The sequence below is a fragment of the Citrus sinensis genome, chromosome 9 (assembly GCF_022201045.2).
Source record: "Citrus sinensis cultivar Valencia sweet orange chromosome 9, DVS_A1.0, whole genome shotgun sequence".
Taxonomy (NCBI): Eukaryota; Viridiplantae; Streptophyta; class Magnoliopsida; order Sapindales; family Rutaceae; genus Citrus; species Citrus sinensis.
The window spans coordinates 27308887-27332268 of record NC_068564.1 but is presented as its reverse complement, the minus strand read 5'-3'; the positions used below and the strand labels follow the sequence as shown (position 1 = coordinate 27332268).

Sequence of the window (23382 nt, the reverse complement as noted above, 5' to 3'; positions counted from 1 at the left end):
CATTCCACCATCTCACATCACTGCATAATCCACACCACTAGTGCCATGACATAACGTATCAATTAACAAATGACTTTTTTTTTTTTTTTTTCCAGTTGATGCACAAAGTTGATGATGCCTTGAGAAAATGAAGGTTTCATGTCCTTTGAAGTTAAAATTTGAAGTTGAAGACAACACTTTTGAATGGTTTCGTTTATTGTCAACTTATTCTTATACTTTTGGATGTTTGTTTTGATTTGTCCTTGAAACTTTTGGATGTTTTTGTTTTTGTTGGTGACAGAACTTGTAACTTTCTAATTTTTTTTTCAGCTTGATTTGTAAATTAAATATTTGATACAAGTGACTACATAAAATTTCTTTATATTAATTGTATTTGAGCTAATTTACACTTGGAATATTTAGAAATTCGGGATAGTTGAGACGATACTTGTATTTCGACCAGTAGGAATTCAATACTTTTTTTGTCTTGATGAAATAATAAGTATAGATTCAGTACAATTTTATATTCCAATCAAACAATCGAAAGGGCTTGGTAATGGTCAATCTCAATTAGTACATCCCAATTGCTAACTCTATTATCCACTATCCATAAACAAAAATAATTTAGCAAATAATCTTATATTCTTATATATATATATATATATATATAGAGAGAGAGAGAGAGAGAGAGAGAGAGATTACAAATTAAAAGGTCAATTAAGAAAAAATTCAATCAATTTTGAAAAAGAAATAGGATTTTACCTTAGTACCAATTCCTTTGTAAATTACATCATATATACTTTCACCAAGAACATCACGTTTTAGATACCTATTAGTGGCTTTTTTTGATAAATTTATTTTGTCACCATCAATTCATATATTTTTTTTGAATTATATGTTTTAATTTTAATTGATATGGGATTTCGCCAAAACAGGTTTAAGATTAAGGTTAGGGTTCTTCAATTTTTGCAATAAATGATGTCAAGTTGACTTTTGTTGATTATGATTGAAAATAGAAAAAAATGGGCCACCTATGGAGTAGAGTTAAATAAAATTGCAGTTATAAATAAATGGAAAATAAAAGGGAAAGCAAGGGGCCAAATCAAAATTAACACACAAAAAAGACAAAAGTTGTGGTACTTTTTTTTTTTCAGAAGAAAAGTTGTAGTACCTTGCAACGGTTGGAAGGCAGCTGGATCCAAAAGGGGGTTATAAAAATTGGAATTTTGGAACCTTCCCCAGGGCACAAGCAATGAATAACAAAAGATTCCGTTCATTTTTTTTAATTCTCTCCATAAATTAAAAAAAATAATAAATTAAATAATATCTTTTAAGTTTCAATTTTCAGAAGTTGCATTACACTTTAAAGTCTCAAATATACACGTAGCCCACATAATTCATTATTTTAAGAAAATTTTATAATTAATACAAAAATTAATATTACCAATGAAAATTTTTTAACAGATTAATAATATGAAGATAATTGTATTTAATATTTAAAATAATTTGTAAAAATACATATATTTTTCTTTTATTGGAAAAGTCACCACTCCACCCTCATGTCATTGGCTTTTTGTTTTATTTATATGGTCAAACAATAGTTGACTGATGAATGTATTGTATTTGCCCCTAATATTATCTATTATTACAGAAAAAAGACAAAAGCAACCTTAAACTTGCAAATAATTTAATACAAACAATTTAGTTTTTTTTTTCCTAATCTTTTTCTCTCTTTGCTGGTCTCCTCTCCATCTCTGAACGAAGCCTAAACTTGAAGAAATTGATTGACAAAAAGAGGAAGTTTTCAAAGTCGTTGAAGAATCATTGCCGTTTACAGTTTTGCTTATGTCAGCATATTGACTGACTTGACATTATCCTCTAATTCGTCTTCCTCATAAGCTTAAGTGGCGTATTCGAATGCAACGACAACACGCAACTTAGCATTTAACATTTTAGGCAAATCAAGCAAGCTTAATCGTTGTCATGAAAAGAAGGTGTATCGGAAGTTTAAGATTCTAATATATTATTGATTTTAGAGAATATTAAAATAAAAAATATATATATATTCACATTTAAATTTTTTTTTATAAATTTAAGGGTTAACTCGTTTATTCTACAAAATACTGAGAATTAACTAATTTAAATATTTACATAAATATTTAAAAATTGAAAATATTGTTGAAAATCAAATTCCCCGCGTGTAAAAGCTACTAAAAATACTTATTTATACTAACTAAAAGGGAAGAAGGTAATTTTGTACAATTCCGCTTATGGCTATTATTGTTCTTTTACACTCACAAAACTTCAATAACAAAATTTACAAAAACATATGCATAAAACGTTGAATAACAACACAGCCTAGCAGAATGCCTTGTGTCTAGAGATCTAGAAGACAATGCTCACAGTTAGGTTCCACATTTCATCATTGGACGAAATTCATCATAGCTGATTCTACCATCCTGTAAACACAAATTAAAGGTGTGGGAATTGGCTTGCAATAATGCAGACAAATGACTAATGCCCTCCAAAAATATAAATCAACTCACTTTGTCTCTGTCATCTTCAGACATTATTTCTTTAATTGTGGCAATTGTGGCATCATGACCCATGCCATAATCTTAAAAAGCTTTTCCAAGTTCATCTACCTGATATATCTACATAGCCATTTAGAATAAGAACTTCATTAATTAGTCTAGATATAACCCATTCAATTTAAGCAAGTTAATGAAGGGCGTATGTTTTTAATATCCCTCATTCAAATCAGGGAAAAGGACATTCAATCCCCCAACATTTAAAAAAAGAGACAAAAAACCCCTCACCGTTTCAAAAAGAACTTATAATCCCCTTTCCATTAACAAACACCGTTTGTTTTAAGAGTAAATTTATTTTTAATTTTTAATTACTATTATACATTATACCCTTATAATAAATAAATTAATATATTAATTTGAGATATATCACAATTAACAACTGTCATCTAGCTAGCGTGGGTTGGAATCGTTCTTTTAAGTTTTGACCAAATCAATAAAGTATGGTTTTAAAAAAAAAAAACTCTCGATTCCTTAATCAAATGTACAATAAATATTAACTAATTCACTAGCACTCATCTCAAACCAAAATAAACTAATAAAAAAATCATTAATTTTCAGCACCAAAACGAAGTATCAGGACAAATAAAAAACAACCCAGCCACCTACATATCCAAAACCCCAAAAATCCAAAACTTATATACCAACAAGCCCAAAAAAAAGCCGTATAATTCTGGTTCAATGTTTGAACATAGATTCTTTTCATGATAATGAAATCATTTATATTTATTTTTATAATAAAAAATTACAAAAAAATAAAAAAGAAAATTAGCAACTGCAGTACGATGAACATGGATATTAACCAAAACTTCTTCCAAAGAACACGTGGAACTTTATCTCTCACTATAAGTGTCGCCGTCAAGTCAATCTAGTGTAATGGTTTTGATTCCTCAAAGAAAAAAGGGTTTAATCAAATTTCGTTTTATTAGTAATAATCACATATGAAAGGTTTGATCATTAGAAAGGTATAATTTATAGCAAATAATTTGGGAAAAAATGTAATTGTATCTCAATTTTTAGTTTTAAAAAAATTATTAATTGTGACATTTCTCAAATCAATATATTAATTTATATTTATTATAAGGGTATAATAGTAATTAAAAAAATAAATTTACTATTAAAACAAACGGTGTTTGTTAACGGAAAGGGGGTTATAAGTCTTTTTTGAAACGTTGAGGAGTTTTTTTGTCCCTTTTCCTAAACGTTGGGGGGTTGAATGTCATTTTCCCTTCAAATCATGATAAACCTGAGGATCCAAATACTAGTCAACATGCTTCTACAGTAATAAAAATAAAATGAGAAGCTTACCCGTTACTAGCCTTGTCAAAGTACTGCAAGGCTTTGTAAAGAATTTCACATCTTTCTAGCCTGTGCCTTTGCATAGTAGCTGTTATAACTCTATTGAGAAATGAGGCACTAATCCGAGGTTGTGGCCGCGTGCGACGTGTCATATTGTTAATCTAGATATAGATGACATGTCGGTTATATCGAATTAGGAAGCTGTATGACGAGTCTACTCAGTCAGCCGGTTGAATAAGTTGGGCATGTGATGAAACACGTGAATTACTTGCTCCAAACGGCAGGTGGAGGCAGCGTTTCTGACGAAATTGTAACACGTGTCCAGTGGCTGTTTTAAACGGCTGGTAAAGCTGTTAAAAAGAGCGGGAAATTTCTGGGTTCGTTACAAACAGACCCAGTAACGATGTGCTGGCTTCTGGGGGCTGTTTCTAGAGCAATCTTTTGCTGTATATTAAGCCTCATGATTTGTTATGTAGCTAGATCGAGAATGTGACAGTTTCTCTACAGTATTTGTATCTTGAAAAGCCAAATCAGTGAAAGCTTGTTTTCCTTTTCACAGTGGATGTAGGTCTATAATCCTCTTGTGTTTATGTGTGTGATTGTTTCCGTTTATCGTTGGCTTGGTTTCTGTGTTTCTTGATTATCATATCAGTATCATCGTCAAGCTCGTGTTGGTTATCAACCATTCATAGATTAAATATTGATTGAGTGGGTCTTGGGGAATTAAAATCGGTTTCTTGCTGGTTTTGGTCCAACCAACTCAATGTAGTCAATAGTCCCATTTCCATCTATATCAGCCTGAAGAAAATGCAGAGCCAAATATATCAGCTGGGTATAATGCAAATAGACAGACAGTGGGATAAAGTGATAAACTCAGAGTTCATGAGTTACTTACAGCTTGCACGTACTGCTTGGCATTAAATCCTGTAAGCGTCGACCCAAGTTTAGCTGATCCTTCCCTCAATTCATCGTAAGAGTGCCACTGTTGTCAGTGTCCATCTCTGTAAATTTTTCCTTTAGCTTTTATATTTCTTAGGTAGGAAGATTTTCCAAAATGACCTAAAGAACGCATAAATTTTTATTGGCTTGCACAAGTTTTCAAAATACAACAATACAGTTAAACCTTGTTGATGAGGAAGTGTAGATGCAAAATTTCAATCAAACATGTAACTCATGATTTTCAGTCATATAAATTTCTGTTATAATGTTTAGAATTAAAATGTCATCATGAATATGTGAACAATGTCATCATGTATAGATTCACATACATTATAATTTGGAGAATCTTTTGACATGTGTATATTATTTGTCATGTGTGCTTGAGATATAAGCTTTATCACTTTCCTTTATAGCTATCAATCCTATTCATGTATTTCTCAAGTTTAAGCTCATTTAGGAAGGATTCATGGGCCTTAGACATACCTTTAGTGCAAGTTTCTTTAGTTTATTCATTGCCGTATTTTGCTTCATCCTGAAAATGACAGCAGTGTCAATGGGCTTATCTGACGCTTCTCCACTTTCTTTAAGCCAAGGGTGCTCTGCATGTTATATTCATTTTTCAGTGGTAGCTATACCATTCATATTATTAAATGGACTAATAAATTTTAACTTGCAGTAATCAAAGCAGCATGGATAGAATAACTAAGAAAAATTAATTACACGAGGATCTGATGCTTTATAACTACAACTTGAGCAGCAATAATCCGCCTTTTTGGATCCTGTGTTAGCATCCTGTGAACCAACTCTATGGCACTGCTTGATACAGACGGAAATGGATCACGTTGAAAGTTAATTTCTCCTTTCAATATAGCAGCATCAACTCTCTGATCCATTTCTGCAGAGCACATAAAAAATTCAGAGTGATTTTAGTTACACTCTATACTCTTAGTTGATAGTAAGAAACACAAATAGGTTGTTGAATTGAAAAGAGATCCAGTAGGGTGCAAAATGAATATTAATTTTCACCTGCCCAAAAGGGAGGTAAACCACACAGTAAAATATACTATGTACCTCCTGTGCTTCAAATGTCTGCTTCCTTCCCATAACTTTGCAGTAACACTTCAGGAGCAATATAGTAAGGACTTCCAACTATTTCTCTGTATACCTTTCCTGCAAAAACATATCATGGGATAATAAAAAAAGGATGCATTAATAGCTAGATTTATTAAAGATGCCCTTCATGGTGATCCTAAGAGTTTTGCATTATTTTCTTATGGTTTCATCTAAATCATTAAATCAACACATCAAGTGCCTATTTGGTATGACTTATCTAATGGCCATAAGTGCTTAATTAATCCCATAAGCTATTTTGCCTCCACCAGTACAAACTCAAATTTTGAACTTTTGAGAGTAAGGTTGAAAAGATTTTTAAAAATATTAACTAAAACATCTTTAATTTATTTCATAATCTTATTTTATTAATTTCATAATATAACTTTAAATAACTTACCTATTAAGATAATTTTATAATTTTTAATAAAAATTCTCATTGATAACTAAATAACTAAAATTTTTTAGTAAAAATTCTACTCGTAGAAAATTTACTAATAAAAACTTCATTTAAATAAATTTTATTTGAAAAGTTATATCAACGAAGCCTAAGCCCTACTAGCATGAGAGACTGCTACATAAAATCTGAACACAAATAATATGCAAGGAAGGAAGAGAAATTTACCCTCTTCAAAGAACACTGATAATCCAAAATCAGTGGCCTTCAAAAGAGCATTCTCATCCCAGCTAGTGAACAAGAAATTCTCAGGTTTGAGGTCCCTGTGCATAACACCCCTACAGTGGCAAACATTCACAACACCCATAATTACCCTCAATACAGCAGCCGCAGCTCTCTCACTATAATGGCCCCTGGCAACAATTCGATCAAATAGCTCACCACCAGCACATAGTTCCATAACAATATGCACAAATTGGTCATCCTCTTAAGCAGCCTTGAATTGAACTATACTAGGCTGCCCACTCAAATATTGCATTACCTCAACCTCTCCTCTTACATCATCCTTTTCATAATCTTTTACCAATTTTCTTTTAGAAATAGACTTGCAAGCAAACTGCAAACCGGTTGAATTCTCAGTACAAAGATAAGTTATACCAAATTCACCCCTACCCAATTCTTTGCCAATAGTATAATGTAACTCAACATCCTCATAAGTTCTACCAAGAATTGCATCATGGAGTTGGCGTGCTGCTGGGTGGTCTGCGTCTTGGCCTTTGCTGAAAATGCAACCCATTTCTGGCCGCCACCAGCACAGAGGATGCAAGACAGGACCTTAGGATTTGACTTTCACAGGTAGGCAATTTCAAATAATATGCAGGACCCGAGATGTACACAACTATACATCATAGTTTCTGCCTTTAAATTGATTCTTTAAAATTTACAACGAGATTTGTTAGAAGAAGACCGCTGTGTAGCCAATTCTACTGTCCTTTATTAAAAACACTTCCGAGTTGCTAAACAAAACGATAATATATGTGTTGCTTATAATAATTTGCTTGTAAATTGCTCAATGCTGCCTCATGTTTGGCTCAATACCCCATTACCCCTTTACCTTTTGAAAATACCCCCGTACCCCTGGCATGTAAACTTTTGTACAGTTTGATAAAATACCCCCGTACCCCATTATGCAGAGAAGTGTTGCCTTCATCGTCTGTCATCCTTAAAAGGCTATCCGGTTCTGCTTCCGTTCCATTTTTAATGGCCCGCACATAATTCAAGAGTGTACTAACGATAGCAGGGTCACCAGCCCTGGCAGCAATAAGCAATGCAGTCTCTCCCTTCCAGTTGTTCTTCCGGAGAAGTGAATGCTGTCGCCAGAGAATCTCCCGTATCACTTTATGTTTTTGAAATCTGATAGCCATATGAAGCACTATGTTGCCTCGGGGACTTATTGTGCTTAAAATCTTTTGCATTCGAACTACGAGTAGCCTGATTTGATGTTCATCCCCACGTCTTAATACATTGAGTAGTTCATGGTCCATGGTTGTTGGTAATTCTTGATACATGATCGATCCTTTGTAATCTGTACCAAATTCAGCTGCCATAAAACTCCTCAGTATCAGATTAATTACCCAATCAAATAACTTAAATTAAAAAAGCACTTAAACTTCAACAAACCATAACTAGAAACTGTAAGTAACATTGGAGTTTTATTTTTGGTCACATTGAGCCAACTCTACATTGACTTAAGTGACTCAGATCAAATCATATGATAGAAGCTTGTTATTACAAACTAAAACTAAAAACAGAACCTTCAATGATCAATGATTATTAACTAAACTTCTCCCAATTTTCCAATAGGCTCTTAGTCCATTGGCAACAGTCCAGCCACTCAACTTCGAGTGACTTGAAAGTGCCTAGGTTCAAGTCCTAGCTTTGATAGGACTCGATTATCTCTTAGAATGGAGTTGATATTCCTTTGCTTGGGAGTCGGGCGTCCTCTAATAGTATGTGAAAGAATATTCAGACTTCGTCCTAAAACTACAGCAAAAGACAAAAAAAGCAGAGTCGGGTGTCTACTAATAGTACGTGAGGAAAGAATATTCAGACTGTGTCCTACAACTGCAGGGAAAGACAAAAAAAAAAATCCCGATAAGTGTCTGATTGTATGTCAATAAGCTTCTGATTACGATACCTGTTTAATAAAAAAATAGCAAAAAAATATTGAAGGCAGGGCCCGTGTATATCTTATTTGTATTTTGGCCCCCGTTAGATGTCATTCACCCAAAATGACCCCTCTATGTCATACAAAGTTATCCTCAAAAGTAGTCTTTATTATACTGTACCCTCTGTTAGTTACTATTTATAACAAAATAACCATCAAATCAAAGATTTTGATTTGGCCACTGGGTGCAGGCGGCAAAGAGACAGCATGTAGAAACATTGGAGAACTTCTGATTCCTCATTGATAGCAATTATTTATTATTTCCAAACAACTGAGTTAACAAAGCTTGTTAGAAGATTGAAAATATTCGAAGTTCAAACTTCTGCTTAAAAATGCAAACTAACTATGAGGGGAAAGAAAAAGGAAAAATGAAAAAAAATAAAAATAGAGAGATGAGGGAGAAGAAGATCAGGCGGAGTCGGGTTGGCCTTTGCCCAGAGAATCTCAAATCTTTCTTAAGTACAAAGGAAAGAATTGACTGAGGTGACTCACTTTGCTGCGTTCAACCCCACCCGCTCAATAGATTAGATTGGCCAGTTGCACTTGTCCTGTTGTCCACTTGTCTTGTCTGGCCTCCTCACGAAAAAAAGGTCCAAAAATAATGTTTTCAGTTATCACACCACACCCCTGTTTTTTAGACTAATACCCCACTAGGCCCCTTATTTTTCAACAATACTTCAACACGACCTTGAATTTCCACAAAACCCTGCACTACACCCAGCTTTACTTTCATAATTACTAATTAATTTATGAACCAAACAGGTTCTTCAAATTTCACGTACCAAATGGATGGGTAATAGGTAAAAAGAAAATTTCAATGTCTTTGATCCAAGGTTCGTACAGTCACTTAAGAGTTAAGATTTCTGATAATTACTCCATACAATTTATTCTTTCAAATTTTATCATTCAATTCCGTTAACATAATTATACGGGCCAAATGTTAATTTGCACAATACCAACCAAATCCATTTGGGATTGAATAAAATCTGTAAAAGCACATATTAATTAAATGAATTTAAAAACTGATAAATATCAACAACAACTTACTCTTTCTGTTCATATTTATTCTTCTCGTCTCATTAAAAAAATAATAATAAATCACGTAAACACCCGATTCCTTTCAATATTCAAGTTGCATAATTATTTACAGCTCAAATTATTCACCAAAAAACAATGATGATACATCGATATCGTTGAAGTAATCGAGTAGTAGGTTCAATCCATACTGTACAATTGGATCCAAGATTCCAAGAACTTGATGTTGTACTTATCTAAACTAAACAAGACATCATGGCACCACTGGACTTAAGGGAATTGCTGCACTCACCATAGTAAGGGTGGCAATTTGAGCCGCATGGGACTCGATTCAAATTTGAAGACAAAAATTCACCACTCGGATAGTGGCACCGTAATGCCCTGTTTAGTTTAGACAAATATAACACCATGTATTTGGAAAACTATTGAATGGCACGTACAGTTTATCTACCATAAAATCTTGCGTCTCATGGTTACAACATGAGATAGAGATCTGGAAGAGAATTCTCGCGGTTGTGTTCCGCTTTTCATCATTGCACAAAATTTATCATAGCTGATCCTGCCGTCCTATAAACACAAAAGATGTGAGAACTAGGCTTATAACAACAATAATGCGGACAAATTAAACATGTTCAAAAGTAAGAATCGACTTACTTTGTCTCTATCAACTTCAGACATTATTTCTTTAATTGTGGCATCATCACCCATGTTGTATTCTTTAAATGCTATTTCCAGTTCATCGACTGTGATATAGCTGCACAGCATTTTGAGAAAGAACTGCCGTACTTAATTCCCTAACTTCACTTCTGATATTGATTTTGGGGTAAGTTTTCTTTTTAACCAATTACAGAAGCCACCACAAAAAGATTTTTTCTTTTGTTTTAAATTCTGATAATATTATATATGTTTCAGTTCATGTTATACAAAAAGCATAACAAAGGTTTTTCTTGGGCTGTATACAGAACAGTCAAAGTGCCAAAGGGTCGTTTTCTTATTTTACATTTTAGAACAAGAAACTAACCGATCATTATCCTTATCAAAATATTGAAAGGCTTTGTCAAGATGTTTGAATCTTTCTAGCTTGTGTCTTTGCATTGTAGCAGTGATAAATTCAATGTAGTCAATAGTCCCATTTCCATCTATATCAGCCTGAAATGTGGAGCCAACAACATCAGCCAACTATAATGCATATAGACGGACTCAAATATTAATTCAGAGTTGATGAATTGCTTACAGCTTGCATGTACTGCTTGACATCAACTTCTCTAAGTGTCGATCCAAGTTTAGCTAATCCTGCCTTCAGTTCACCATAACTAAGTGCACCACTCTTGTCAGTGTCCATCTCTGTAAATTTTTCCTTGAGCATTTGTATTTCTTCAGTCGGAAGATTTTCCACTATGACCTTTACAATTATATTTACGATCCAATTAGTTTATCAGTAGGGCCAGGGGAGCACAATCAAATGCATTCATTCATTGGACTTGCACATAGTTCATAAGATATAATAAAAGCTCTAAAATAAAACATGTTGATGAGGAAGTAAAGTTGTAATAATTTAATCAAACATGTAACTCAAGATCACACTCCCATAAGATTTAGAAGGACAGGATCATAGGCCCTTGGACTTACCTTTAGTGCGAGTTTCTTTAGTTTATTCATTGCCCTAAATTGCTTCATCCTGAAAAGAACAGCAGTGTCAATTGGCTTGTCTGATGCTTCTCCACTTTCTTTAAGCCAAGGGTGTTCTGCATGTCATGCATATGGCTGTCAATGGTATTTATACTCTTGGTAACATTAAATGGACTAAATAAAGTTTAACTTATAATTATCAAAGCAGCCTAGGCCAGAAAAACTAATAACTTCACAATATAATGTTTTATACCTAGAACTTGTGCAGCGGTAATCCGCCTTTTTGGATCCTGTGTCAGCATCCTGCGAACCAACTCCTTGGCACTGCTTGAAATAATTGGCCATGGATCAGTTTGAAAGTCAATTTCTCATTTGTATATTTCTTCAAAAATGCCCTTCTCAGTTTCTGCAGAGCACATCATAACTTGTGAGTGATTAGTGATTACTGCTATACTTCTGGATATTAGTAACGAAAAAGAATAGTGTGTTGAAGGGAAAAGAGATCCTCTAGGGGGCAACACGAATATCTTCACCTGCCCAAAATGGAGGCACACCACATAGTAAAATATACAGTATAACTCCTGCGCTCCAAATATCTGCTTCCTTCCCATATCTGCGCCGTAACACTTCAGGAGCAACATAGTAAGCACTCCCAACTAAATCCCTGAATACCTTTCCTGGAAAGTGCACCATGGCATCATCAGACAAGGATAAGTTGATAGCTAGATTAAACAAGCCTTTCATGGTGATCCTAAGAGTTTCACATTATTTTCTGATGATTTCATCTAAAGTAATACATGAAGCCTCACGGCATACTGCATGTCTAATTCACTATTGAAATTAAATGGAAATGCCATTCATTTATCAGACATAATTGAACATCGAAACTTAGGTTCACATGAACGTATGTAAATATAAGATTTCAAATACAAACATATATATGGTGACTATAATGGATTTCAAATACAAACATATATATGGTGAAGAAATTTACCCTCTTCAAAGAACACTGATAACCCAAAATCAGTGGCCTTCAAAACAGCATTCTCATCCCTGGTAGTGAACAAGAAATTCTCAGGTTTGAGATCCCTGTGCATAACACCCTTAGAGTGGCAAACATTCACAACATTCATAATTACCCTGAATACAGAAGCCGCATCTCTCTCACTATAATGGCCCTTGGCTATAATTCGGTCAAATAGCTCATCACCAGCACATAACTCCATGACAATATGCACAGAATGCCTGTCCTCATAAGCACCCTTAAATTGAACTATATTAGGCTGCCCACTCAAATGTCGCATTATCTCAATCTCTCTTCTTACGTCATCCTTTTCATACGCAGCTACAATTTTTTTCTTAGAGATAGACTTGCAAGCAAATTGCAAACCGGTTGAATTCTCAGTACAAAGATATGTAACAGCAAATGCTCCCTTACCCAGTTCTTTCCCAATGGTGTAATGCAACCTGACATCCTCGTACGGTTTACCAAGAATTGCATCATCTAGTTTAGGTGGTTGCTGCTGTCGGGCTGCTGCTGGCTTTGAGGAGCCCGGGATTTTGCTTAAACAGCCACCCATTTCTGCATAAGAGGCTCAGCTCAAGCTCAACTCTGGATGTCTGGATCTTTACAGATGTCAACTGGAACAAATCCACTTGAGATCAAAGATAAATTATAGGGAATCAAGTGAGATTTTAAGGAAAAGTAAAATAAAATACAAAGAGGAATTCCAGCTTGCCCAATTCGGAGATATCAACTATATATTGGTACGCGTATGTATTTTTTCTATCAAACTATGCGTCATTATGGTTAAAATTTATTGGCCCTTTTTTTTTTTTGGTAAGAAATTCTGAAATTTTTTGGCTTTTGTTCGAAATGGTCAGCGAAAAAGAAACGCGTGGGATAGGATAGAAGTTTGAATAAATGATGGTGGTGTAACCCGATAATGAACCTTCCCCATGAAGATAATTGCATTTAATATATAAAATAATTCGTAAAAAATGCGTTTTTTTTGGGGTTTATTATGGTTCAATTATTGGAAAAGTCATCCCCCCACCCTCATGTCATTAGTTTTTTGTTTTTTTCTTTATGGTCAAACCATAGTTGACCGATGAATGTATTATATTTGCCCCTAATATTATCCACTAGTAATAAAAAAATAACCTTAGATTTGCAAATAATTTAATGCAAACAATTTTTTATTTTATTTTTCAAGTCCTTTTCTCTCTTTGTTGTTCCCCTCTCCATCTCTGAACAAGGTCTCAGCTTGAAGAAATTGATTGATAAAAAGAGCGAGTTTTCAAAGCTGTTGAAGGATCACTGCCGTTTACAATTTTGCTTATGTTAACACACTGACCCACAGGCATTGTCCTCCAATTCGTCTTCCTCAGAGGCTGAAATAGCGATTCGAGTGCAATGAAAACCCCCAAGTTGCAATGGCTAAGTGACGAAGCTCTCTCTAGGATTAACATTTTAACAAAATTGGGCAAATCAAGAAAGGTTAATTATTGTGACGAGAAGAAAGACTTTCTAATTTATTAAGTGGCCGTTTGCTGCTGTGATGATGGTGATTTTTGCCAATGTCTTCTCTCTCGCCTCTCTGCATTTTCCTTTTTTGAATCAAAGGAGATTCATAGAATAAAGCGTGTACTCATCCATGTATTTGTTTCAACTGTATGTGTACTCATCCATGTATTTGTTTCAACTGTATTTTATTTCATAGAAACAAATCTTAATAGAAATACTGCATAAATCTTTTGATCCTACAATATTCAGAGCCTATGTATGCATCACAAAATTTGTTCACTTCCTAATATTTATATATTTGACTGTAAGAAGAAAAAGGGAAGAAGGTAATTTTGTGCAATTCCGTATATGACTATTATTGTTCTAATACACTCTCACAAAACTGCAATAACAAAATTTACAAAGATATACAGAAAACGATGAATAACAACACAGTTTACCTACCAGAATACCTTGCGTCTTACGGTTACAACATGAGCCAGAGATCTAGAAGACAATGCTCGCAGTTGGGTTCCGCATTTCATCATTGAACGAAATTCATCATAGCTGATTCTACCATCCTGTATACACAAATTAAAGGCGTGGGAATTGACTTACAATAATGAAGACAAATTACTAATGCCCTTGAAACTGAAAATCAACTTACTTTGTCTCTGTCAACTTCAGACATTATTTCTTTAATTGTAGCAATTGTGGCATCATCACCCATGCCATAATCTTTGAAAGCTTTTCCGAGTTCATCTACCGTGATATATCTACATAGCCATTTAGAATAAGAACTTCATTAATTAGTCAATTGACTCCAGATATAACCCATTAAATTTAAGCCAGTTAATGGAGGGAGTAGGTTTTCAATATTCCCCATTCAGATCATGAAAAAACTGAGGATGCAAATAATGCTCAACATGCTTCTATAATAATAAAAATAAAATGAGAAGCTTACCCATTATTATCCTTGTCAAAGTACTGAAAGGCTTTATAAAGATTTTCAAATCTTTGTAGCTTGTGCCTTTGCATCGTAGCTGTTATAAACTCAATGTAGTCAATGGTCCCATTTCCATCTATATCAGCCTGCAGAAATGCAGAGCCAACAATATCAGCTGGGTATAATGCAAATAGACAGACAGTGTGATAAACTCAGCGTTCATGAATTACTTACAGCCTGCATGTACTGCTTGACATCAAATTCTGTAAGTGTCGATCCAAGTTTAGCTAATCCTTCCTTCAATTCATTGTAAGTAAGAGTGCCACTGTTGTCAGTGTCCATCTCTGTAAATTTTTCTTTTAGTTTTTGTATTTCTTCAGTAGGAAGATTTTCCACAATGACCTAAAGAACACATGGTTTATCAGTAGGGCGAACACAATAGAATACATAAATTTTTATTGGCTTGCACAAGTTTTCAAAATACAACAATACAATATAATGTTGTTGACGAGGAAGCGTAGATGCAAAATTTCAATCAAACATGTAACTCATGATAGACAGTCATATAAATTTCTGTTATAATATTTAGAATTAAAATGTCGTCATGAACATGCATACAATGTCATCAGGTATAGATTCACATACATGTTATAATTTGGAGAATCTTTTGACACATGTATATTATTTGTCACGTGTGCTTAAGATACAAGCTTTGTCACTTTTCTTTATATCTATCAATCCTATCCAAGTATTTCTCAAGTTTAAGCTCATTTAGGAGGGACTCATGGGCCTTAGACAGTTAGACTTACCTTTAGTGCAAGTTTCTTTAGTTTATTCATTGCCGTAAACTGCTTCATCCTGAAAATAACAGCAGTATCAATTGGCTTATCTGATGCTTCTCCACTTTCTTTAAGCCAAGGGTGCTCTGCATATCATATACATTTTTCAGTGGTAGCTATACCATTTGTATTATTAAATAGACCAATAAATTTTAACTTGCAGTAATCAAAGCAGCATAGATAGAATGAATGAGAAAAATTAATAACATGAGGATCCAATGCTTTATACCTAGAACTTGAGCAGCAGTAATCCGCCTTTTTGGATCCAGTGTTAGCATCCTGCGAACCAACTCTATGGCACTGCTTGATATACTTGGAAATGGATCACGTTGGAAGTCAATTTCTCCTTTTAATATAGCCAGAGCAACTCCCTGCTCCGTTTCTGCAGAGCACACAAAAAATTCAGAGTGGTCATAGTCACACTCTGTACTCTTAGTTGACGGTAAGAAATACAAAAACGTTGTTGAAGTGAAAAGAGATTGTGTAGGGTGCAAAAAGAATATTGATTTTCACCTGCCCAAAAGGGAGGCACACCACACAATAAAATATACAATATCACTCCTGCGCTCCAAATGTCTGCTTCCTTCCCATAACTTCGCTTTAATACTTCGGGAGCCATATAGTAAGGACTCCCAACTATTTCGTCGTAAGCCTTTCCTGGAAAATGAATCATACGGTAATAAAAAAAGGATACATTAATAGCTCGATTAATCAAATATGCCTTCCTGGTGATCCTAAGAGTTTTGTATTATTTTCTTATGATTTCACCTAAATCAATACATTAAGTGAGTTACAGCTTACTCAAATGATATGTATCGGAAAATTCTACAGGCATGAAAGACTACTACATGCAGTAAAATCTAAACATGGAAAATGTGCAAGGAAGGTAGAGAAATTTACTTTCTTCAATGAACACTGATAACCCAAAATCAGCGGCCTTCAAAACAGCATTCTCATCCCCGGTAGTGAACAAGAAATTCTCAGGTTTGAGATCCCTGTGCATAACACCCTTAGAGTGGCAAACATTCACAACAGTCATAATTACCCTGAATACAGAAGCCGCAGATCTCTCGCTATAATGGCCCCTGGCTACAATTCGATCAAATAGCTCACCACCAGCACATAATTCCATAACAATATGCACAAATTGTTCATCCTCATAAGCAGCCTTGAATTGAACTATGTTGGGCTGCCCACTCAAATATTGCATCACCTCAATCTCTCTTCTTACATCATCCTTATAATAATCATTTACCAGCTTTCTTTTAGGAATAGACTTGCAAGCAAATTCCAAACCGGTTGAATTCTCAGTACAAAGATAAGTTATACCAAATTCACCCCTACCCAATTCTTTACCAATAGTATAATCTAACTTAACATCCTCATAAGCTTTACCAAGAATTGCATCATGGAGTTGGCGTGCTGCTGTGTGGTCTGCGTCTTGGCCTTTGCTGAAAATACAACCCATTTCTGGCCGCCACCAGCACAGAGGATGCGAGACAGGACCTCAGGATTTGACTTTTGCAATTTCAAAGAATATGCAGGACCCGAGATGTATACAACTACACATCACAGTTCCTGCCTTTGAATTGATTCTTTAAAATTTACAATGAGATTTGTTAGAAGAAGGCTGCTGCGAAGGCAATTGTACCGTCCTCTATTAAAAACACTTTTTTAATATCCCATTCAAACTTCGGAAGGTGCCATAAACAAAACGATAATCGGAAATTTACAAAAATAATCATTAATATTTTATTATTTTCGTAATTAACCCTCTCAACTTTTTTCTATCAACATTAGCCAAACACAAGTCTTTCTTCCTAAATTACCCTTCTTTACAGAACAAAACCAACATTGTTTCTCCCATCTCGCCAAACCAAAAGCAGATTTTCATTCTTGAATCATCAGCCAACGGCGACCGCAAAAGACAACTGTGAAAGTGATATGCGATCATAATCTATCTAGATTCAACACAAATCGACATCACTTACTGGTATGAATTATTTTCTGAACTTACTGAACTGAGTCGGGTGAATCTGAATTTGGCGACAGGCTGCCTGTCGCAGCAAAACTTGGTGCGACAGGCTGCCTGTCGCAGCAAAACTTGGTGCGACAGGCTGCCTGTCGCAGCAAAACTTGGTGCGACAGGCTGCCTGTCGCAGCAAACCTTGGTGCGACAGGCACCCTGTCGCACCAAGCTTCGGGCGACAGGTTGCCTGTCGCACCCACTCTTGGAGATTTATTAAAATTGTATTATTTTAATTAGGACTGAAATAAATTTTTTTTTAATTTTAGGCTTAATGGATTCAGTTGTACTTGAATTGTGTTACGATGGTTGGTGGGAGACATTAGAGAATGGCTGTATGGAGTACGTGAATGGTAAAAATCGAGCTTTTTTGGTTGGAAAAAATTACCTGTTTGATCAGTTATTGGCAAGAGTATACGAGGTGTTAAAAATAAATCCTAATGACTATAGTATCACAATGAAGACAACTTTGAGGTCTAGTAACACATTATATCGTATATGTACAATGCCCATGGATATATGTGATGATGAAATGGTGAGGGTTGTGTTGCATATGGCATCTGACGTAGCTAATTTTGGATGCATTCCTATATTCGTGACCACATCACCTCGAGTTCCGAGCGAAGGTATTGAGCCACATGTCGATACAGAAACTTCGTTTAGAGCAAATATGTCTGGCCCCGATAATGATGAAGAGGTGTTGCCAAGGACAATATCGCTGCAGCAATATTACTCTCCAATTCACGACAATTATGACAACATTGATGATAATGGCGTTACGTTACAGGATGTTGGAGCAACGGTATTTCCAATAACAACGTCGTTGGAGCAACAATATTCTCCGTATCACAACAATGATTTTCGGGACAATGATGATTTTCATAATGAGACAGAGGGGGATAATGTTTGTGCAGAACCTTCTAATAATACAAGGCGGGGCACTCGTTTCAATAATGATGGTGATGATGGAGGAGCCGGTCCTTCGAATGTTCCGTCGTTTCAGGATGAGGATGAGTGTGAAGACAATACTCCTGTGAATAACAGAGGCAATAGACCTATTCCTTCTATGGTTCGATCGAGAAGGAGAATTGACCCCCTTACAAGTCTTGCTCCAACTTTACCTTCGAACATGGTTGCTCCAAGCTTTGTTAGCAGTTGTGACTCAGATGATATCAGCGTGGGTAAGCTATTTGTTGAGAAGAATGAGCTTATATTACAACTACGCAAGGTGGCCTTTAGAGATAAGTTTGATTTCAAGATTGCACGGTCTACTACGACACGTTTCGAGGCTCACTGTTGTTCAGAATCATGTAAATGGCGTATTCGAGCAACTAGAAGTTCGAACGAGCAACATGTTCCTTGGGTGGTGAAGAGAATTGATAATGTACACACTTGTCATAATGAGGTATTGGTTGATGGACGTCATCAAGTAAGGAGCCGGGTTGTCGGTCATATTATCGCAGAAAAATATATTCAAGATAAGAGGATTTATACTCCCAATGACATAAGAGCAGATATGCAACAGGAATACGGTGTTCAGTTAACATACCAGCAGGCATATAGGGCGAGAGAAGTTGGTCTTGAAATAGTACGCGGCAACCCTGCAGAGTCATACAACTTGCTCCCTAAATACTCTCACGTACTAACTACAGCGAATGAGGGTACAGTCACTCACCTCGAGCAGGATGGAGATGGTAATTTCTTGTACTATTTTGTAGCACTCGGATCTTCCATCAAGGGGTTTATGCAGTACATTCGGCCTGTCATTGCTGTAGATGGTACTCATCTGAAGGGATTATATCGTGGAAGCATGTTCGTGGCAACATGTTTTGATGGTAACAATCAATTGTATCCCCTTAGCCATTGGGATCATGGATTTAGAAAATAATGATACTTGGGAATGGTTTATGATGAAGTTACATGGAGTGATTGGTGATAGACCTGAGTTGGTAATTATCTCTGATCGATGCACTGCCATAAGGAGAGCCGTTCTTAAAGTATTTCACAATGCAACTCATGGCGTTTGTTTTTACCACGTCAAAGGTAACATTAAGTCACAATTTAGATTGTCCAAAGCTCTTTGGGATGAATTTGAGCCTGCCTTTATTAATGCAGCAAAAGCATATGGCCACGAGGAATTTAAGAGACAACTTGAAGGGTTGTGGATGATCCACTCGGGTGCGGCTGATTACCTAGAAAATAATGTCGGTACGTGTAATTGGGCAAGGTCTCAGTTTCAAGGTAGGAGGTACATCATTCTTACCACCAACATCGCGGAGAGTGTTAATGCTTTCATGAGGGAACCTCGAAAATTTCTTGTTACTCATCTTGTTGATCACTTCAGGAAAACATTGCAGCAATGGTTTTATGATAGAGAAATTGTGGCTGAATCAATGACTACTCGGCTAACAACATGGGCGGATGAAATAGTCACTGAGAGGAGAACTATAGCTGAAAGAATGATAGTTCGACCGGTGTCTCCGCATCGCTTTCAAGTTATAGGCGGTGGGCTTAAGGAAGGGTTGGTTGACTTGCAAAAGAGAACTTGCTCCTGCAGAGTGTTTCAGCTTGATCAGCTTGTGTGTGCTCATGCAATTGCGGCGTGTCTAACACACCGGGTGGATTTTATTAACCTTTGCTCGGACTTTTACACTACAGAATCGTTGGCGATGGCTTATGACCAACCAGTGGAGCCAGTTGGTGATGTGGCTGATTGGGAAGTTCCAGATGAAATTCAGGAGCTGCAGGTATACCCACCAGTTGAGGCACCGCCACCTGGACGTCGTAAAGAGCGCAGAATACCCTCGGCTGGCGAGGACGTTGACCGGCGAACTGTAAGATGCGGCCGGTGTCATGAACTTGGCCATAATCGTAAGCGATGTAAGAATCCTATTGCGTCGACTCGAAGTTAGTTGTATTTTGTGTGTTATTCGTTGGTTAAAACTATTATTGTTTTTGTGTTACGTTGGTTAAAACTGTTATTGTTTTTTGTATTTCGTTGGTTAAAATTGTTATTATTCATAAAACTTTATTTTATTTTAAAGTTCAAAATGTGAGGCATTAAAATTATATAAAATTAAGTGCGGAAATAAAAAAAATGTAAATTTCAACATTGAAATTACTACATAGGTCTACAATATAATATCGTCATTAAATATATCAACCGCAATCTTCTTTCTAAAGTACTCGACATGACTAGCGTTAAACTCCAACCTAAGCCCGAACATTAAATACATCGTAACCATCAATACAAAAACACCGCAATCGCCAGTGCCTCTTTCTTGTTGTGGCGCGCTCTTAACTACGATAACTTTCCACGGGTCTTCACTCCGCAACTCAGGTCGTATATTGTAGAAGCCAACATATTCCAACCATCGAGGGAATATAACTTCAAGTGGCTTGAATTTCAACTTGTACCTTTTGTTGTCGCGAAATGTGAGTAATGAGTCATAAATCGAGACTTTATTTTTCCGAAAGTCAACTCGTGCTAGTACCCAATGCGCGCCGTCCAAGTTAACAGGGATGAGTAACTGCATATAAAAATTAAAAAACATGTTCGTTATATATGAAATTGAAATACAACAAAGAAAAAACAACTCCTCGAATATTTTCAGTATAGAACATGTGAAATGTAATAAAATACATACCATATCGACATCCGTCATTGATTTTGACATTGTGTGCTGTCGCCCACAAAGATAACTATTCAAGCGGTCGTCGAATACCATTGAATCGACTGCACAATTCCCGTTATTCCATAATTGATTCAAGAACACCTAGTACATAGATAACCAAGAAATGCATAAATTAATAAAACTTAAAGGCAATAATTAAAGAAATTAAATAGTATTTATAAGTTTTGTCGGCACGTTACCCAAAAAAATGTGTCCGTATGTGTGACACGTTGGAGTAAGGCATTTGGATACTGCCGTTGTTTCTCGCTAATCAAGCGGAGATACTCGTGAATATGCTGTAGAGAAACAAAAATATTACGATTTTAAAAAAAAAATTATACACAAATCCACAACAGTATACACCACGAGGAAAATATAAATACCTCATCGCCTAGCCATCCCATCGAAGCTATCCCCAAAATTATTTGAAAGAATGACCGCGGGTGCTGGACGTTCCGGCGGACTCTGATATCACCAGTGAACCATCGATCAAACTCAGCAAACAAACTAGAGTCCTCCAATCCTCTCAGTGGATTTACATCCACACTCGTACTCATGTCAATCGCATGTTCCATGATTTGGGGTCGAGGTAACCTCCGGACGTTCTGTCCTCGCCTGACCGGAGGAATCATGTAAGGACTGTTATAAACATACGACGGTATGTACGCGCGGCCGAACTTACTAACGCCCGGAGGCACCTCTGTGAACACCTGCACGCTCTCCCCACTAACATCCCCGTAGAAACTAACCAATGACGTGGGCGTAGATAAATTTTCATTGCCCACGTCAGTATACACTCCATAGTCATCCGGGGCCTGTACAATCGCCAAAAAGAACATATTAAATAATTATCAAATTAAAAGTTAAACGAACATAATTATTTAATTTAAATTAGATTACCGCATACGAGCGTGCAGTGGGAGAATCCTTATTTGGACGTTTAGAAAATGTGTCGATGAAGCCAACAACGGTTTCTTTAAAATCTTTTAATTCTGACTTTATTTCATACACGTTACGATCAATCTTATCCAGCTGTCGTCGTACGTAATCATTAAACTGCTTTGTCCTCGACTAATACAAAAGAAAAAAATAAAACTTTAGAATAACAATAAAAAAATAATAACAACCAAAGTGAAAAATATCGTATATTATTTATAACCTCAGAATCCCGTGCGTCATCAGAGTTGTCTGTTTGCTGCGGGTGGTCATCAACAGCCACCTCATCCTCAAAAGTGTCATGACGCTGCTCTGGTATTGGGTTTGGTATGTCGTCATGATCGTCATGCTCGTCCGATTGTCTTGTAACCGACGGCATCGCGTTGATTGAGGGTTGGTGCTGTATAAAGTATCATTTAAAATTACTAAATGAAAAGTCAAAAATTTCGATAAAAAAAAATTTTGTACTTACAGTATACCGACCTTATGAACCCAGTCTGGAATGCTTGGCAAGTAATCCTTCACAGAGAGCCAATATTTTCTGCTACTCTGCTTTGAATTTGGCTCAAGAGTTTGTAAAACGTCCGTCTGCCATAAATTTAATTGAAAAATTTAAGTAAGTATACCCAACTTAAATTTAGTAAAGTTAAAAAAATAAGTAATACATATTACTTACAAGACGAGATTCGTCGTTGAAGAACGAATAAACCTCCGCAAAGTTGATTCTCGAAGACGCCATAGGCTTCCATTGCAGAATGCGGGGAATCTTACTCTTCGTTTTGACGACCCATGTTGATGGTAACCCTCCGATTGCTTCATAAATCCAAGCCTACAACAACCAAAGTGAAAAATCAAATAAAACAACTATCAAATATTTAATACTATAAAACTTATTAATAAACAAAAAAAAGCACCTGCACCCCAGACGTAAATCCGTAAAGATTGTATTTTTCAATATTATGATCTGGATTTTTCAACCGAGTCTTCTTAAATTTCTCGTCTTTTTCGAACAGTGCATTGTCAAGACTCTCGTAAATCATTTCCCACGACAATAGACCCCATGGACGCTTTCGGAAGTACTGAATATCATCAACTTGGTCAAGCCAATCGAAATTAATTTGACAGTGATTTTTTCTTGCATTTAGTACTCTGTCCGCAAAATAAAACAGCGCAATCTTTAATGCGTCCATATCGTCTATTTCCTCGAAATTCAACTCCTTAAATACGACATCAAATTGCTTCACATTAATCT

General features: G+C 35.8%; 3 protein-coding genes and 2 pseudogenes across 4 annotated transcripts in view; 1 reads left to right on the top strand and 4 right to left on the bottom strand.

The window, feature by feature from the left end:
* The window catches only part of LOC102628905 (calcium-dependent protein kinase 33-like), a 30123-nt gene extending 12945 nt beyond the window's left edge, over positions 1 to 17178 (bottom strand). The window contains exons 1-8 of one of the 2 annotated variants that reach the window (XM_052433190.1): positions 16395 to 17172; positions 16008 to 16151; positions 15724 to 15876; positions 15465 to 15580; positions 14890 to 15057; positions 14674 to 14801; positions 14377 to 14485; positions 14048 to 14290 (exon numbers count right to left, since the gene is read on the bottom strand). In XM_052433190.1, the coding sequence (XP_052289150.1) occupies positions 14171 to 14290; positions 14377 to 14485; positions 14674 to 14801; positions 14890 to 15057; positions 15465 to 15580; positions 15724 to 15876; positions 16008 to 16151; positions 16395 to 16962 (1506 nt within the window). In that variant the 5' untranslated portion in view covers positions 16963 to 17172 and the 3' untranslated portion in view covers positions 14048 to 14170. Of the gene's footprint in view, positions 1 to 14047; positions 14291 to 14376; positions 14486 to 14673; positions 14802 to 14889; positions 15058 to 15464; positions 15581 to 15723; positions 15877 to 16007; positions 16152 to 16394 lie in introns of those variants that run through there. The other variant, XM_052433191.1, reaches the window with a different exon arrangement.
* LOC102609653 (calcium-dependent protein kinase 33-like) lies at positions 2324 to 7108 on the bottom strand (annotated as a pseudogene).
* LOC102608900 (calcium-dependent protein kinase 33-like) lies at positions 9574 to 13154 on the bottom strand (annotated as a pseudogene).
* Positions 17179 to 19913: 2735 nt separating the features above from the next.
* LOC127899960 (uncharacterized) lies at positions 19914 to 20432 on the top strand. The gene has a single exon (XM_052434131.1). The coding sequence runs from the start codon at positions 19914 to 19916 to the stop codon at positions 20430 to 20432; it is 519 nt and encodes a 172-aa protein (XP_052290091.1).
* An 854-nt stretch (positions 20433 to 21286) lies between these two features.
* Positions 21287 to 23382, bottom strand: part of LOC102630343 (calcium-dependent protein kinase 33-like) — a 60492-nt gene continuing 58396 nt past the window's right edge. Inside the window, exons 11-15 of the mRNA XM_052434130.1 lie at positions 22354 to 22457; positions 22095 to 22265; positions 21578 to 22009; positions 21390 to 21490; positions 21287 to 21296 (exon numbers count right to left, since the gene is read on the bottom strand). Coding sequence (XP_052290090.1) covers positions 21287 to 21296; positions 21390 to 21490; positions 21578 to 22009; positions 22095 to 22265; positions 22354 to 22457 — 818 coding nt within the window. The remainder of the gene's footprint in view (positions 21297 to 21389; positions 21491 to 21577; positions 22010 to 22094; positions 22266 to 22353; positions 22458 to 23382) is intronic.